This window comes from Typopeltis vanoorti, chromosome 11 (genome assembly GCF_054136105.1).
Source record: "Typopeltis vanoorti isolate ZY-2024b chromosome 11, IOZ_Tvanoo_1.0, whole genome shotgun sequence".
Lineage (NCBI taxonomy): Eukaryota > Metazoa > Arthropoda > Arachnida > Uropygi > Thelyphonidae > Typopeltis > Typopeltis vanoorti.
Genome location: NC_143559.1, coordinates 39078796 through 39096962, shown reverse-complemented (window position 1 = coordinate 39096962; position 18167 = coordinate 39078796). Strand labels below are relative to the sequence as shown.

Below are 18167 nucleotides of genomic sequence, written 5' to 3'. Positions count from 1 at the left end.
GATAGAATTCAGCACATTAGATTTATACTTAGTAAAATAGACCTCGAATGATTAGAACTTTTCGAAGACATCTCTAACAGCATAGATAGCAATGTTTAAAATATTCTTGGCTGCATGCAAAATAGTTATGACAAGGTTTTTCTAGCCAGTAAAAAATCGCAAATTAAAAAATTTGATAGACTTTATGAAAGAAAATACAATTCAAGACCGAGTCTCCTGGATGAAAAAGCGATTTTCAATCTTTCAGACTACGGATTATCAAAACTGGAAGCTGACATACTAAAGAAAGGTTTCAACACAGAGAGTGGTTTATTCAGGAGTAGAGTCCACAAGACGGCCTGTGACTAGTGGTGTGCCACAAGCATCTGTTCTTGGACCACTGCTGTTTAATTTGTTCATTAATGATATAGGAAAGGATCTGAGAGGAATAGTTCATTTGTTTGCGGATGATGCAACGTTGGGCAGGGCAATAGTGAATGCAGATGATGTCAAAATTTTGCAGGATAATTTGGACAGATTGGAGGTCTGGGCTAAGGAGAATGGATGTCAATTTAATGTGGCAAAATGTAAGGTTATACATTTTGGGGTGAAAAGATTAGCAGCAGTTTACTACATTGGTGGAACTGTACTCCAGGAAATTGATGAGGCACGAGATTTAGGAGTGTTGGTGGATAAGGAGTTGAAGTTTAGGGGGCACATTGCAAAAGTGGCCAAATCAGCTCATCAAATCACTTGATTGCTGAAGAATATGTTGACAAGCAGGTTATTGTTCCTCTGTATCGAGCCTTGATAAGACCCCATCTTGACTACTGTGCCCAGATTTGGTCACCTAGGTTTCTTCTTGATGGGGAGGAGGTTGAGAGGATCCAGAGGTGAGTGACCAAGATGATAGCAGGTCTGTGGAATGAACCTTATGAGAACAGGTTGAGGATTTGTGGGTTGCAAAAATTGGTTGATAGGCAGAGGAGGGGAGATATGATTGAGATATTCAAATTACTGAAGGGTTTCTATAAAATTAATTCAGAAGATATTTTTGAGAACAGGGCTGGTTGTGGGAAGACTAGGGGGACATCCATGGAAACTGGGCAAAAGTGTGGTTAGTACGGGTGTTAGAGCTGGGTTCTTTACTTTCAGAGTGGTGAATGAGTGGAATGGGCCGCCAGAGTCAGTGATGGATGCTGTGACAGTGAATGAGTTTAAGGCAAGGTATGATAGATACTGTATGAATGTCGAATAGTTGTGATGAACATGATTTGGGTCTAAGGACTCCCTCGAGTTGCCCGTAATAATAATAATAACTTCGCTATAACTCCAGATCACATTCCAAAGATTGATTTCATTAGCAACATAGAAAAGGGACTTTCTTCATTCTCGGAAACAGTAGCAAATGATATTCGATTAAAAAGCACTATCATCCTTTCAACTTCAAAATCACCAAAACTTAATATAATTCATCCCGAGAAGCGAGCCCTCTCAAACCTAAAGAAGAACAAAGATATAATCATCCTAAAGGCAGACATAAGGCAACTCGACAGTTATTTTGAACACCAAACACTATATAACGAAGATCACTGAGTTAGTTTCAGACACGGCAACCTATCGCATATTAGATGTCGATCAAACTTTAAAAAATCAAAAAGAGACTAATTTCCTAATACGGAACATGACTAGGTGGTTTCTGGACTTACAACGAAGTCTTAAATCTCTACACCCACTGACCCCACGTTTATATTGTGCACCAAAAGTGCACAAAATTGGGGTTCCGCTCCATCCGATTGTCAATGGAAGAAATTCTTCTACATATCTACTAGCTAAATATGTAGCCTGTCTTTTGAAAGATAATATAAAAAAAATCGGATTCCTTCATACAGAATTCTAAGCATTTCACTGAAAAATGAAAAGGCATCACCATCTTAAAAACAGACATACTTGCAAGCCTAGACGTGGTTTCGTTATTCACCAACGTACCTGTTGAAGAAGTTATCAAGATCATAGAAAATCTCTATCCATGACACGGATCAGCTTTTTTGCCATTGCCTCAAATCAAATTATTTCAAAGTGAATAATACAATTAATGAACAACATGATGGCTCAGCCATGGGCAATCCCTTATCCTTATGCTGATCTGTTCATGGAAAAACTAGAAGTTGACATTCTTTCCAAAGTAAATCCAAAGCCATTGGTTTGGTGGAGATACGTAGATAATGTTTTTATTATTTGGAAAGGCACTGAAAATACTTTATTTGATTTCGTTAGAAAAATAAAGTGGTAAAAAACACTGACCAGGCATGGTCAGTGTTTTTTACCACTGTGCTGTCATCACTGCTTGTTTCATTTAGCAGTTTTTCAAAGTAATTACTCCATACTTTAAGGATATCTTTTATTCCAGTTTTTATATCACCTTTATCATCTCTAACTCTTTTTACAGCACTCTTTCCTCCATTCCTAAGCTTCTTCAACAACCTCCAGAATATTTTGCCACCTTCTTGATATTTATTTTCTATATTCTTGCTAAAGTCCTCCCATGACGTTTGTTTAGCTAGTTTTACACAGTGTTTAGCATTCTTGCATTTGTCTCTATATTCTCTAAGAGCATAAGTTGACTTATTTGACAGGAACTTTTGATATGCTTTCTTCTTTTCCTTCACTGCCTCTTTAACTTCCTGTGTCCACCATGGATTTCTGATTTTTCTATCCTTGCAGACAACTTCACCACATGCCTCTCTGGCTGAATCAATCAGTGTTTTCTTGAAGGCTTGCCACTGAATCTCCAAGGTTTGGTTCCTGTTCTCAAACTCTTTCATTTTTTCTTCAATAATCTTTGTGTATTTTAGTCTACAGTTCACATCTGAGAGCTGCTCAACTTTTATTCGCTTTAAAACTTTCTTACATGTTATTCTTTTCAATATGAAATTCAATTTTATCCTGCTCAAGACTAAATAGTGATCACTTCCAATTTCGAATCCTCTGTACACTCTGGTGTCCTGCACCAGGGAGAAAACATCACTATCAACCATAACATAGTCAATGAGACTTTTCTTATTCCTAGGCTCTTCTCTCCATGTGAATTTGTGCACATTTTTATGCTGGAACATGGTGTTAGTAATAACCAGTCCATGTCCTGAGCAGAAATCCAACAGATATTTGCCATTATTATTAGCCTTGCTCTTTTCTCCAAATTTTCCCAAAATATTTTTGTATGTCTCACAATCATTTCCTACTCTGCTATTTAGATCCCCAACAAGGACCAACTTTTCATTTTTCATTGTGTCAGTTGCTTTTTCTAAAGCCTCAAAAAATTCCTCCACTTCTACCTTAGTAGAACCTTCTGTGGGACCATAGGCACAAATAAGTCTCATTGTCCAGTTCCTCATTCTCATATTTGCCCACATTACTCTACTTGAGACTGATTGCCATTCATGAAGATTAGTATTTTGAAGATTTAGAAGATTAGTATTTTGTGTTGAATACTATGGCTACTCCTTTTGGAATTCTAATGGAATGATATTTTTACTTGAATAATTATTAATACCTCTGATTCTATAAGGAGTAATAAATGCAAGATCCTAAGGTAATCTGTCAACACTGAATGACTAATTTGCAGGAGAGTTGCATTTTATTTCTCATCAAGAATTTGATTTATAGATTATGTGGGAAAACGTTATTATTTGGGACGTGAGATTAAGATGAAATATTTGGTTATGAGATTTGGCTTCCCTTAAGACTTGTTTTACAGATCCTAATGCCAGTGGCATATGGCAATGGGTGTGTTGTGGTAAGGCAATATTATTAAAAAATCATTAAATTCGTATAAAATACTTACTTTATTAAAAAAAAAACATTTTTATACATCAGTTCAATCCTACATTTCAAAATGGAAATGCTATACATTTGGAAGAAGTGAATGTGGTTTATCATCACTGACAATTTTTAACTTCACATAACATACTTGGTTTGAAAAAACGATGTATACAAAATATCATATCTTCAATGCTGTTTTGAGTTGACAAGAAAGATAAAAATAAATGTTAGCAAAAAAAAAAGGGAAAAAGGAAAAAAAAATGCCCAGTTATCTAACAAAAAAAACCCATAAGGAATAACTAACTGCACTTTGCTTCTTGGCTGCAGATAATCCACACATGCCTTTAATTCACATGCAAATTCCAGTCAGCATCAATACAACGAGTGCATGCTGCATAATCTTCTTTGTCCTTTAGTCATTAAAAATGCATGTTGTTCCTTCATTGCAAACTCTGTATAAGGAATCACATTACTCTCTCTCTCTCTCTCTCTCTCTCTCTCTCTCTCTCTCTCTCTCTCTCTCTTCATATATGACTAGTCAACATGTTTTGATGGCAGTGCTTGCCTTCTCTGATTTACAGTCATATTGTGAATGTCTTGATATCGGTAACAGTTGATGATAATTTTTTCAAACAACTCCTCAAAAATTATTTCATGAATTTTCTGGGTGTGGAGCACACACCTAGCACATCCTGAATATACATCCCAATATAAATCTCTTCAATACATAGAGATTACAAAAAGTCAACCATTCAAAAGGAGTAATGAATAAAAGATTACCATCTTCTTTCAATTACGACAGAGATACTAGCTTTATAGCTCATGAGAAATTATGGGTAAATTGCTATGTAAACTAAATAAATTTCATTTCCTCTATAGTTGTGTTTCCTTCTTATGCTATATAGCATATTCGTCATTCAAGAGTTTCTCAAACAAGTTTCCCAAATAGCTTTCCATGAAGTGAGTCATTCTTCACATAAGCTAAATCAACATCAAAACAGAAAAATTAAATATGAAAGCAGATACAGCAATTACACGCCTAGTGTGGAAATCCAGATAAAGCTACATAGCATAACAGATGTCATATGTTGTCAACACACAAAATTGCAGTATACAAGAACCTTTAGATTAATGTTAACATATGGAATGAGTGATCTGAGAACTGGGTTAGAAATAAAACAGTTGATCACAGATTGGAGACAAATGATATGAAAGATCTAAGGAAAACTGGGAAATTTCATTATAGTAAACAGTCAATGACTACTGTATTTACTCAATATAACTAGCACTTTTTTTCCCCAAAATTAAAATTAAAAATCATTGTGCGAGATTTTTTGAAAACTAAAGTTTATCGGGAAAAAACTAATTTGACATTTATAATTAAATCCTCAGTGTTCATTATAATTTATAAAATTAATGCATTTAAATTTTAATTATCAACATTATTTACATAATCAGCCACACACCTTCATCACGTGATATATTTGAATCTTTAGCACCAATGCTATGTAATTAAATGAAAACAAAGAGATACATTATCACTTACTATTTTATCGTTCTGGAATCATAAGATCACCAGGATTTAAAAAAACTGAAATTGGGTATGACTTACGAAGAATCTCCTATTCACTATCACTACTTCCGTTCTTGAGAACAGTTTCCTCGTGTGCACTGTCAAAGTCATCTTCGCTCTCATCTAGGGCATTAGAGATGTGGTTTTTAAAAAACTCTTGGCAATTGTTTCTAGCAAAATCATGTTCCAAGCTCTCAAAATCCAGTTGCACAACACTTCTAATGATGGTCTATTAACCTTCCCTGCAGGAGTCAGGTCGTAGCTGCCAGCTGTCATCCAGTCCATGTAGAATTTTCATACATAGTCCTTGAATGGCTTTTTAACTGATATATCCAAGTGCTGCAGACAAGGTGCAAGACCAACCAGGAATAATGGCAACATCGGTCTTCGCATCCAAAAGTTGTTTTACTATTTCGGGTCTAAGCATCCAGGAAACTGTCCTACACGAGGAAAGCCAGACGTAGAAATAAGACCCCTGGCCATTTGTCCCAAACTGGTCTAATCCAATCTTGAACCACTGTAGTGTCCATTCACCCTTTTTTCTTGAACTCTTACATGAATTACAGTTTTCAGAAATTTTGATTTCGGCATTGTTTTCTTTTTGAACATTACATAAGGAGGAAACTTTCTTCCATCTGCAGTAATTGCGAGAATGATTGTGCGTTGCTGTTTAAACTTTTTTTGTGTGCGAGGTATATGTGAAATTTTTTAATTTCTTTTTAGTAGAGTAAAATCAGGGATACAAGATATTGTGAGGGCAACTTATATTAGAGTAAACACAGTAGTGGATTAAATAAAAAATGAAGCCAAAAATGCAAATCATTAATATTCAGTATAGTGTAAAACAAAATTAATGTAGCTATTTAAACATTTGGCAATGAGAAATTAGCAAACCAAGAAAACAAACAGTAAAAACGGCCCAATGGATGCCAGGAAAAAGCTGTTTAAAATTTGAGTTTTTTCTTGGTTTATTAGTTGACCATATATTAATAAATGATATACACAAATTGTCAACAAGTTTCACCAGCTATTCTGTCTGGACAAGTATGACGGTACAATTACGTTTACTAGTAAAAAAAAGAAGAATGGAGTAACATAGTCAGTGTTTTTTATTTATGAAGTCAGGAATACATATCCATACTTGAAGTAGAAAAAGCCATCAAAGGCTTGAAATGTGGAAAGGCAGCAGGAGTAGATGATATTCGACCAGAAATGCTCAAGTATGGTGGTATAAGAGTCTTACAGTGGCTGCACTGCATAGTTCAGAAAGCCTGGACAGAGGGACGAATTCCCGATGATTGGAGTAGAGCTCTCATAGTACCCATATATAAAAAGGGAAATAAAACTGAATGTGAGAATTACAGAGGTATTTCCCTACTGAGTGTTCCTGGCAAGATCTATGCAAGTATACTTGAGAAACGATTGAGAAGAATTGTGGAAGAAAAGCTTGGTGAAGAACAAGCTGGATTTAGGCGAAATAGAGGCTGTCAGGATCAGATCTTCACTTTACAGCAAATAGTCGAGAAAGCATGGGAATATAACAAAGATCTGTATTTAAGTTTTGTTGATTTGGAAAAGGCATATGACAAGGTGCCAAGAGAGAAGCTATTCAATACGCTGCAGTTATATGGTGTCAATGGGGCATTATATCAAGCAATACTTAGTCTTTATTTGAGTTGTAAGTCAGCAGTTAGAATTGAAGGAAGTACAGGAAGATGGTTTAATGTTAAATCTGGTGTGAGACGAGGATGTACATTATCCCCTCTGTTATTCATTATCTATATGGATCACATTATGAAGGAAAGTGGTATTAAACATGATATCAAAATTGGAGATGTTAATATCATCTCTTTGCTTTATGCGGATGATGTTATACTTCTAAATAACTTCGCTACAAGTCTGCAAGATTCTCTGACTAAATTGAATAGTTATTGTAATAGATATGGTATGAAGGTCAGCAATAAAAAGACAAAGACAATGAAAATAAGCAGAATCATTGAAAATGTCAACTGTGTTGTGAATGGAGAACCTGTGGAACAAGTAAAACATTTCAGCTACTTAGGCACGATTTTTAGTGAAGATGGTAAATTAAATATAGAAATAGACAACAGAATCAGCAAAGCTGGTATGGTGGGAAGTCAATTGAATAAAGTCATATGGAATAAGAGAGAAATTAGTCGGAACACTAAATTAGCTGTATACAAGACAGTGTTCAAACCAGTTTTAACTTATGGATCTGAGAGCTGGGTCAGAAGTAAAACACTTGACCAAAGACTAGCGACCACAGATATGAGAGTTCTGAGAAAGATTATAGGCGTGAACAGATGGCATCAATGGCAATATCATATTAAAAACGAAGATATTAGGAAAGAACTTGACATTGTCTGCATCCAGGAATGCGTTAGCAGAGCTAATCTCAGGTGGTATGGTCCCTTAAATAGAATGGGCGAGGAAAGATTAGCAGAACAAGTGTTCTCTGCCAGGTTGGCAGCAAAACGACCCAGAGGAAGACCAAAATGCAGGTGGATTGATATGGTACAAAGTGCCTTAGATGACAGAAATATAAGATCTGATAATGTTGGAGTCTTGACAAGTAACAGACTGATTTGGAGGAAAATTGTAGATAGGAAGTTAGTAATGATGTAAATTTTTTCATGTAGTACTATCATATCCTGTACACCCCTTGTGGGTACATGGCAGGAATTTGATGATGATGTAAAAATATCAAAGAGGGAAAAAAATAGTTAAGAAAAAATAGAAAAAGATGGAGGTCTCGTTATCAAACACAATGCTCATCATACTATGGCTTAAACATCTTTACTGTTTTCACACTTGCAATGCATTTCACTTGCTTACCATACTCCTGGATCCTCTGGAAAATATTCAGAGAAAAAATCATAGGGTAGTATCTATTCTCTGGAAGGTTCAGTATATGAAATGAAGGAATTCCATCTCTAGTGTGGTGGGCAGGACAAAATGGGGTACTGAAGTAGGCAAGGAGTTTGAACCCGATTAATGTAAAAGATGTTTTATATGATAGAAGAAGAAGAGAGCATGAGGTTGCATAAGTTGTCTTAGCACTCCCAAATTCTTTGTAATTTGAGGCCACTTCTTGTCAGTTGCATTTTGTTTTGGAACTTGTTTAATTCTTTATGTTCATTCTTTGATAGCCTCTCCTTCATTTCATTGTCAACTAAACTGTACATTATTCCATTTGCCTGTGTGAGGTAATACCTTAATGAATTTTTCATTGAATATATTGATTGTATCCTCTGCTGTGAATATCTGCCCTTTCCATCAACCAGTGTCCTCTTATAATTTTACTGTATATATGAAAAAAAGATTAGTTAATCACTGCTCATTCTCTACTTTATTTCCTAGTAATTATATCACCTTATCTTGTTTTTTATATTGATGTATAAAAATGTTTTTAATTTAGACAATTAAATGAATATTGTCTCCCATCTTATGATTTTTCCCTATGCCTTCTTCTCTGCTGAATCTTAGCATTCATCCATTTTACATGTAACCTGTTTAATTGCTTGAATCTTTGAAATGTATTCAAATGTTGTTGCTGTTAAATATCCTGCCCAAGCAATACTAATCTCCTGTAGCTTCTGGTTATTGAGACTTGAGACCCTGCATTTTTAGATAAATAACAAGTTTCATAAAATAAACAAATATAACCAGTAAAAATATAAATATAAAATACAAATCTTAAATATAGACAGCAACAACTAGCATTGTTCCAACACACATGCATTAATTACTTTAACGTTTTTAATTCTGATTACATATTTGTATGTACCACTTTTGAAGTTCTGATAACATCTAATGTGCCAGCAAAGGTTGGTTAATTGGTAGAGACTGCTATTAATGGCTCATGCAAAAAGTTAAGCAAGTTTGAGTGCAGTTTGTAGTTGGAAGGGGATCAATTATTCGATGCTGTTGGCACACTCTCCCTTGATGACTCTTTAGACTCCCTGGAGGTGTCACATAATAATAATAGTATTTAATTGTTTCTAGTCTTTTCACATAATTTTTGCTAGTATCTCTGATGATGTAAGTCTGATGACTTATAAAATCTGTCAGGTTATATTTGTTTATTTTATTAAGCTCATTGTTTACCTAAAAACACGTGGTCTCATTACTGAAAACTTTCTAGAGAACTGCTAAACCACAGAAACTTATATATTCGATACTAATCTCCCTAATTTTTCATCCCAATTTATTATTCCAAGCTGTTTCCTAGAACTTTGCATAATTGTTCCAAATATATGCATCCTCTGTCCAAAAAGAAACCGAACTTTTCGAAAATAGAAGAAACTAGTGGCGCCACATGTTGTATCTTTTTTGTTGAAAACCCGAAATCGTTCGTGAGATTGATTGAAGATGAATTGGGAATTTCAAAATCAGCTGTGCACAACATTTTGACTGAGAGTTTGGGCCTTCATAAATTGAATTCACGATTTGTTCCCCACAAGTTGTCCGACGACCAAAAATTGTATCGAATTGAACACTGCAAGGAAGAGGAGCATCCGGAAAAAAGTCACTTAAAGAAGTCAAAGGTAAAGACAATGCTGATTTATTTCTATGACTCCAAGGGCATTATTCACAAAGAATTCGTTCCACCTGGCCAACCGGTCAATGGTGAGTTTTATCTCGAAGTTTTGAAGCGATTGATAGTGAGAATTCATCGCGTACTGCATGAGTATCGTGACGACTGTTCGTCAAAACACACTGTCACTCTTGGCACTATAACTCGGCTTCTAATGAAACAACTGTCATAAACAGTTGACACAACACTAATGAAGGTTACTGCTTTCAACAACAAAAAGATACAACAGGTGGTGCCACTAGTTTCATCTATTTTCAAAAAGTTCGGTTTCTTTTTGGACAGAGGGTGTAGCTGTCATCCCTCTGGCATGACAGCTATAGCTATTATCTCATTGTCATTTTCAGTGACTGAGTTCAGATTTGACACCTCATTAAATATAATCTGATGGTATAATTAAATTCAAGTTATCTGATATTCTCTTAATCATTGTTACCCTCTGCTTTGAGGTAGGTAGTCCTTCAGAAACTCATTTTCTGTTTTCCTTGATGCTGCCTATCTGCTTATTCATTCCAGCCTGTATTTCTGTAATTGGAAGGAGGGTGATTATTATCATCCATGATTATTACCCTCTTGTTCACAAAACCAATTTCCATATTTCCAAGCCTATAACAGCAATTGCTGCCACTATTTTTCCCAGTGGAGAAATAGTGGACACAGTTCACAGCAATTTTTTTTAAGAAAACAACAAAAATTTCACTCCCAGAAAATAATGCTCTATCTGAAACACATAAAAATTTATTTATTTAGATTTATCTATATTTATTGAATATTCAGAATTAATATAAGAATTCTTCAATCCCTATCACTCCCTTAGGATGTAGGGTCCCCTGATTATGAGTCATGACAAATTAATATAGCCTGCATGTCACTCCTCTTCTCTATCCCCTATGGGATGCAGAAGAGATGTGATGGCTGTAGGTGTGTGTGTGTGTGTGTGTGTGTGTGTGTGTGTGTGTGTGTGTGTGTGTGTGTGTGTGTGTGTGTGTGAGTGAGATATTTTTTGGCTGCAGATCTGTGCATACATGGGGCCAGTTTGCATGTTACTAATGCTCAGGATTAAAAACTGAGTTTCTGGAGGAAGGAAGGAAACTCCTCTACCTCTGTACGAGACCAGCTAACTCACTATTTGATTGAAAAGACCTGATAAAGGTTCCTCACATCATAGATGAGATCCAAACCTGGGTATTTCCAACCAAAGGGCTCATCTATGCCCAACTGTAAGCTTTTTTTTTATATTTTTTTTAAGAATGATAGTGAGAAAAAAAAGGATGCAAGAATATTATTTCTTGATTTTTTGTTACTATTAACAAGGAAAACGAATATGATAATTTAAATTTTTTGAAGCAGAAGATGGAAATAAAAGTTTTATTTATAGAGAAGAAGCAGTGTGTGCATGGATTTTTAAAAAATAAATAAATGTGTGTAATATGTTTTTTCAAAGAGAGCATTATTGAGAGTGAAATTTTTTGCTCTGAACTGGAACAGTTTACCTTTGAAAAAAAAAAAATTTCTCCTCTGGATTAAATCCTCAAAGATGGATATCCTAGAACCTGAACATCGGTTGTTTCAATAGAATAGAAGTATATTTACAAAAAAAAAATATATGTGTGTGTATATATATATATACACACACACACACACACACACACACACACACACCATTCCACTCTGGAATAATTGTCTTAGGGTCAAGAAGAATTTGTTCTTCAGATAGTTATTTCAACTCTTGGTCTTCACTCTTCAAGTTAAAAAAAAAACTACGAGTTTGAATCCCACCGTGGGTGTAGAGCACAGACTAGTTTTCAGTTGTGGTTTTATAATTCAATGCAGACAGTACACCATATGAATAAAGTCCTATTATTCATAACTTATTTTAACACTATTAACAACACCAACACAATTTATATATAAAATCAGGCTTATATTTCACTGAATTTCAAATCAACATCTTCAGAGCACAAAATAGCATGTTATGGTTTATACGAGACAATGAGTAAGTGAAACAATTCAAATTGTAATAGACAAAAGTTCTAATATTGTAACAACAGAAAAAAGTATTTCAGCTCTGTAAAAGTTGATCTTAAGATAACAGCTTCCCAAATTTTTGGCAAATTAATGCAACCATTTATTCAGGGTAGGAGAATTCTTCATAGTCATGGCTGACTCTAAAAAAGAAAATCTTTCTGATCTTTAACAGCTTTTAAATAATAGCACATTGATTTTCTTCCATCTAAGCCTATGTGAAGGGGTGTGAAAGTATGGTCTGCCAGTCCTGACTTGCCATAATAATGGTAGCAAATGTATTTTTTATGTTCTCCAAGGCAGATATTAACAGATCTTCCTGTCTTCCCATAGGATATGCTAGAGGATGAAGTTTATCCTTAGGAGAGCAAATGAGAGTTGCTAATTTAACATGCAGTTTGAATGTAGTGCATGTTAAATTAGCAACTCCCATCTGATCTCCTAAGGATAAACTTCATCCTTAGGGGAGCTGTGACTTGGCCTACTATGGGCATGCAGGATCTGTTAACATCTGCCCTTGGAGAACATAAAAAAATGTATTCGCTACCATTATTATGGCAATTTAGGACTGGCAGACCATGCTTTCACACCTCCTTCACATAGGATTAGATCGAAGAAAATCAATATGCTATTTAAAAGTTGTTAAAGATCAGAAAGATTTATTTTTAGAGTCAGCCATGACTATGAAGAATTCTCCTCACCTGAACAAGTGATTGCATTAATTTGCCAAAAATTTGGGAAGCTGTTATCTTAAGATCAACTTCTACACAGCTGAAATACTCCCCCCCCCTTTTTTTTTTTACAATATTAGAGGATGCCAAATATTAGGACTTTAGATCTTTTGTCTATTACAATTTGAATTGTTTCACTTACTCATTGTCTTGTATAAACTATAACTGTTAGCCTTGGAGAACATAAATAAATGCATTCACTACCATTGTTATGCCAAGTCAGGACTGGCAGACCATGCTTGGACACCCTGTTCACATAGGATTAGATGGAAGAAAACCACTGTGCTATTTAGAAGTCATTACAGATCAGAAACATTTCTTTTTAGAGTCAGCCATGGCATGGCTATGAAGAATTCTCCTAACCTGAACAAGTGTGGTTGCATTAATTTGCCAGAAATGTGGGAATCTGTTATCTTAAGATCAATTCCTACATAGCAGTAATACTTTTTTTTTTTTACATCAGAAGGTGCCAAATTAGGACTTTAGATCTTTTGTCCATTACAATTTAAATTATTTCACTTATTGTTGTGTATAAGCTATAACATGTTGATTTGAAATTCAGCAAAATATAAGCCATTTAATAAACATATTTTATTTTTATTTTTTATAAAATAGTTCATTTGTTGTTGTTAATACTGTTTAAAATAAGTTATGAATAACATTCAACACCTAAGCTTGTCTATTAGATAGACAGTCCTATTATTATTATTTGACCTCTAGGGAGTCAAAGACTCATCAAGGGAGGCCACACATCACCCACACCAGTTGACATATCTTCTCTTAAACTCATTCACATTAGGTGCACTCACTGCATCAACAGGCATATTGTTTCACTCAAGATTCTGTGAGAGAAGATCTAGCTCTTACCCCTCTCTTAACTGTGCACAAACTTAACTTACAAAGATGCCCCCCCCCCGCGTCCTCTCCCCACCTTCCATATAATGAAAAATTTCATCAAAAGATATACTATAATGCCCTCTCAGAAGTTTAAAGACCTATTATATCACCCCGTTTTCTATCATTGTCTGTAGTCTACATACTTTCGATTGATTCTCATAATCTACATTCTATAATCCTGATACTATCTTTGTATTGGTATTATGGATTACAGATTATGTAATTCTTTGCAGACTTTATCCCCTTGAAACACAGGAGACCAAATCTGCGCACAATAGTCTCCAGGTGCAGTTGTATCAAGGCTTTGTACAGAGGCAAAATTACTTCCATATCCTTACATGTCAGTATTCATTTCAACATTATCCTCTGAGTTATGTTTGTTTTGTGACCTTTGAACTTAAACTTCTTATCCACCATAACTGCCAGATCTGTGGCCACATCAGTTTCTCCAAGCGTAATCCGACTGATATAATATGCTGTTGGATATCTCATTATGCCAGAGTGCATAACTTGACACTTACTAACATTGGATTGACAGTATTATCATTTGCCTATACTTTCAGCCTATTCAAACTACTCTGTAAATAATGTGTACCAGTACCATCTTTTATTGTGTTGCCTATCTTTGCATCATTAGAAAATAATTGAACATCTCCTGTCAGGCCCTTACCAATATCATTAATGTATAGATTAAATAACAGTGGTCCAAGGACTGATCCCTGATACTCGCCACTGGTCACGTTAAATCTGACATATTTCCTCTCCTCTTCCCCACTTTCTGATACTTGTTTATCATTCACTCACTTATCCAAGCCAATATCTTATATTCCAACAGCTTCTATTTGCCACCTAAAGGCTTCAGCAGCTATATGCCATGGAATTTACCCACCTTTTCACTGTAGTTGATAATGTTAGTTACAAAGCACTATCTTCTCAGCCATTTATACTAAGTCGATAGTGTAGATTTGATGAAAGATGTAGATTTAGATGATTTTTTTTTTTTTTTTTTTGCTCAACATCTTTAAAATATTTTTCAGTTTTGGTTTAAGTTAACCCATTCTTGTTATTGAAATTATACTAAATCCTGTAAGTATAAGAACCCATCATCCAAACTCTGAAATTATATGTTGTTTTATGTTGAACATAGTTATATCTAAAACTGGATGTATCTAAAAGTGCACTTGTTGAATAATGGATGACATCGCTGTCCAAGAATATTATTGCATTGTTGTTTAGTGAAATGATCAGATTATTTCAAAATTGCATAACTGTTGCACCATATTATAAATACTCATTATAGGTAGTTGCAAAACCAAATTGTTTCCCATCCAGCCTTATCTGAGCTATTTTTATGGTTCTCTTGCATATTTCCTCTAGGGTATTACAGCTTAGATTAGAATCTGTATAGAGAATGCAGTTTGAAATTCATTGAGATAAAAATCTAGTCTGATGCCCTGTATTTAATGCATATGAGGTTTCAAAATGCTAAATTTAGAAAAGTTGCTTTTTTTAGTAGCTGTTTACAATTTTGACTTTGTTCAGAATTGAAGAGCTGATTATAAGATATAGATGTTAAACATCTGATAAGGTAATAAAATAAAAGAAAGGGAATATGTAGAATACATTGAAGATGGATAACAATATGTAAGGAAAATTAGATAAAATAAGCAAAGCTGTTCCTTAAGAAAACTAACTTGAGAATTTCAAAGGCTATTTAAATTCAAATGTCCTTTATTAGTTTGGGCAAACAGTGGTAACTAGCATCCCAATTAATTAGGTTTAATTATGTATAGATATCTCACTTTACGCATTTTTCAAATTAATATATTTTGTTGTTATTAAATACTGCTATTAATGCTTAATGGATGATCTTTTACTTCCTACTTGTTGAAACCCTTTTTTTTTTTTTTTTTGCTTTCAGATTAAAGGTAGTGGGCAAGATCTGCTTGAACAAGTATGTACCTCACTGAAAGTATTGGACACAAAGTGGTTTGGTTTGGCTCTTCCTGCTGGTAAGTACTGGCAGTATTATGCATAACAAATAATGAATATTAATTATTATACAAGTTTCTGTGTGCATGTGCACACATGAATACAACATTAGAATTTGGATATAGTAGTTTCGACTCGTGCTATCATTGAGCCAATATATACTTGATTAATGGATGACTAAATTCTTTGAAGAGCAACTGACAAATAATTGTATTGATGAAAAGCCAAACGGCTATTTTTTTCTGGCGAAGTTAATTAAATTAAGGGGATAAAAATCTCTTATTTTATTTTACAGCCAGTATGTGAAACTCTAAGATCGAAAACTGCGATCTAAGAGTTTCATGCCGACGAACTATCAGCGAATCCAAGCGTAAGTGACCACCTGGTAGTACCACACCAAGGCAACTCGAAGCAAAGGTGGAGCAAGATCCCTCATTATCCTTGATATTTTCTCATAATGTAAAAACACACAGCTCCTAGGAGATGTAATACTGCTTTATATTATGAGGAGAGGTCACTACCCAGACCGGTTTCAATCTCTTTTGAGGTCTCATCAGTGAGTAGCTAGACCTGGATGATCTCTTCATAATGTAAAGCAGTATTACTTCTTCTAGGAGCTGTGTCTTTTTACATTATGAGAAAATATCAAGGATAGTGAGGGAGCTTGCTTCACCTTTGCTTTGAGTTGCCTTGGTGTGGTACTACCAGGTGGTCACTTATGCTTGGATTCGCCGATAGTTTGTCGGCATGAAACTCTTAGATCGTAGTTTTCGATCTTAGAGTTTCGCATACTGGCTGTAAAATAAAATAATAAGGGATTTTTATCCCCTTAATTAATTAACTTCGCCAGAAAAAAATAGCCATTTGGCTTTTCATCTTAGTTATAATATGTTATAATATAATATATGGGCACACCTTTCTGGCATTCTTATAGTGAAGGTATGTAAGTTCTTTTCATTTAAACATTGATATCATCCAGGTCTAGCTACTCACTAATGAGACCTCAAAAAAGGTTGAAACCGGTCTGGGTAGTGACCTCTCCTCATAATGTAAAGCAGTATTACATCTCCTAGGAGCTGTGTGTTTTTACATTATGAGCAGATATCAAGGATAGTGAGGGAACTTGCTTCACCTTTGCTTCGAGTTGCCTCGGTGTGGTACTACCAGGTGGTCACTTACGCTTGGATTCATCAATAGTTTGTTGGCATGAAACTCTTAGATCGTAGTTTTCGATCTTGGAGTTTTGCATACTGGCTGTAAAATAAAATAATAAGGGATTTTTATCCCCTTAATTTAAATAATTGTATTGTTTCGTTATGTCTGAAATTTCTAGAATGAATATGAATGTCATGCAAATTGTATTTATCCATTTCAGTTTATTCACTATGGCTTCATTTTACACGTCATTACTGAAAGATTCTTTGTATCCTGAATGTGATTCAAAGACAGGTCTTTTCATTTGAAAGAGAAATGTTGCCACATTGTCTTCACTGACTTTGCTGGAATATCTACTTTTCAAGCATAATGTGGAGTAACAACCAGTTTTTGTTATTCTGCACAATATGATTTTTCTAACATATGGAAATTATCAGATTTTTGGCAGGAAAGATTGCTGTTTGTTTGAGGTTGTTCATACAGTTCTATGGCTGTTAAATTCTAAGAAGTTAACTTCTGTTCAGTTCTATTAAACCCTGTTAAGTCCTAAGTTACATGCTGATATAATAGCTTCTTACTTCTTCAAGCATTATGCTTAAGACCACAATTTTTTTAGTCAGCCTGCAGCCTCTGTGAATCATTAAGTGTATGATTGTTCCATTCAAAAAAGGTTACATGCTGAACTACTCTTCATGTGGTCATGATTTCCTCATTCTTTGACTATGAGTTCCATCTGTCACATTCTTGAGGAAGTTGTCTCGCAACAGCTCAATAAATTCAGTTTCATTCTTCTCATGCAATTTCCAAACTCATGACAGGTCTGTGGACTGTTCACAGACGCCACAGATGCACACAGGCACCAAAGAGGAGGAAATACTTAAAAAAAAGTTTTTTGTTTTTTTAAAGTGATTTTTTTTATTGGAGGGGGGGAATAGGGGCACCAACTAAAGTTTTGCTCACAGGCGCCGGACACTACTGGTGTGCTACTGGGTATAGGGACGCCAACTAAAGTTTTGCACACAGGTGCTGGACACTACTGGTGCACCCCTGGCTAAGAGGCAGAGGAGGGGATATGATAGAAGCTTAAACATTACTAAAGGGATTCTATAAGATCGACACCAAAGAAATATTTCAATACATGGGGAATAGGGAGGGAAACAAAGGGTCACACTTGGAAATTGTCTAAGAGTGTGGCTAGTAAGGAGGACCAGGTTCTTTACTTGGAGAATTTTGAATGAATGGAATGGATTACCAAAGATAGTTGAGCACCCCAACAATGAACAGGTTTAAGGAGATGTATGATAGCATACTCCTGTGATGAGTCTTATGACTCTATGGAGTACCCATATAAATAATAACAACAACAATACACAGATTT

General features: G+C 35.0%; 1 protein-coding gene across 9 annotated transcripts in view; it reads left to right on the top strand.

The window, feature by feature from the left end:
* The window catches only part of ex (FERM domain containing expanded), a 268471-nt gene that overhangs the window by 183080 nt on the left and 67224 nt on the right, over positions 1–18167 (top strand). For all 9 annotated transcript variants that reach the window (XM_090400073.1, XM_090400077.1, XM_090400074.1 and 6 more), the window contains one exon: positions 15564–15654. In XM_090400073.1, coding sequence (XP_090256199.1) covers positions 15564–15654 — 91 coding nt within the window. The remainder of the gene's footprint in view (positions 1–15563; positions 15655–18167) is intronic.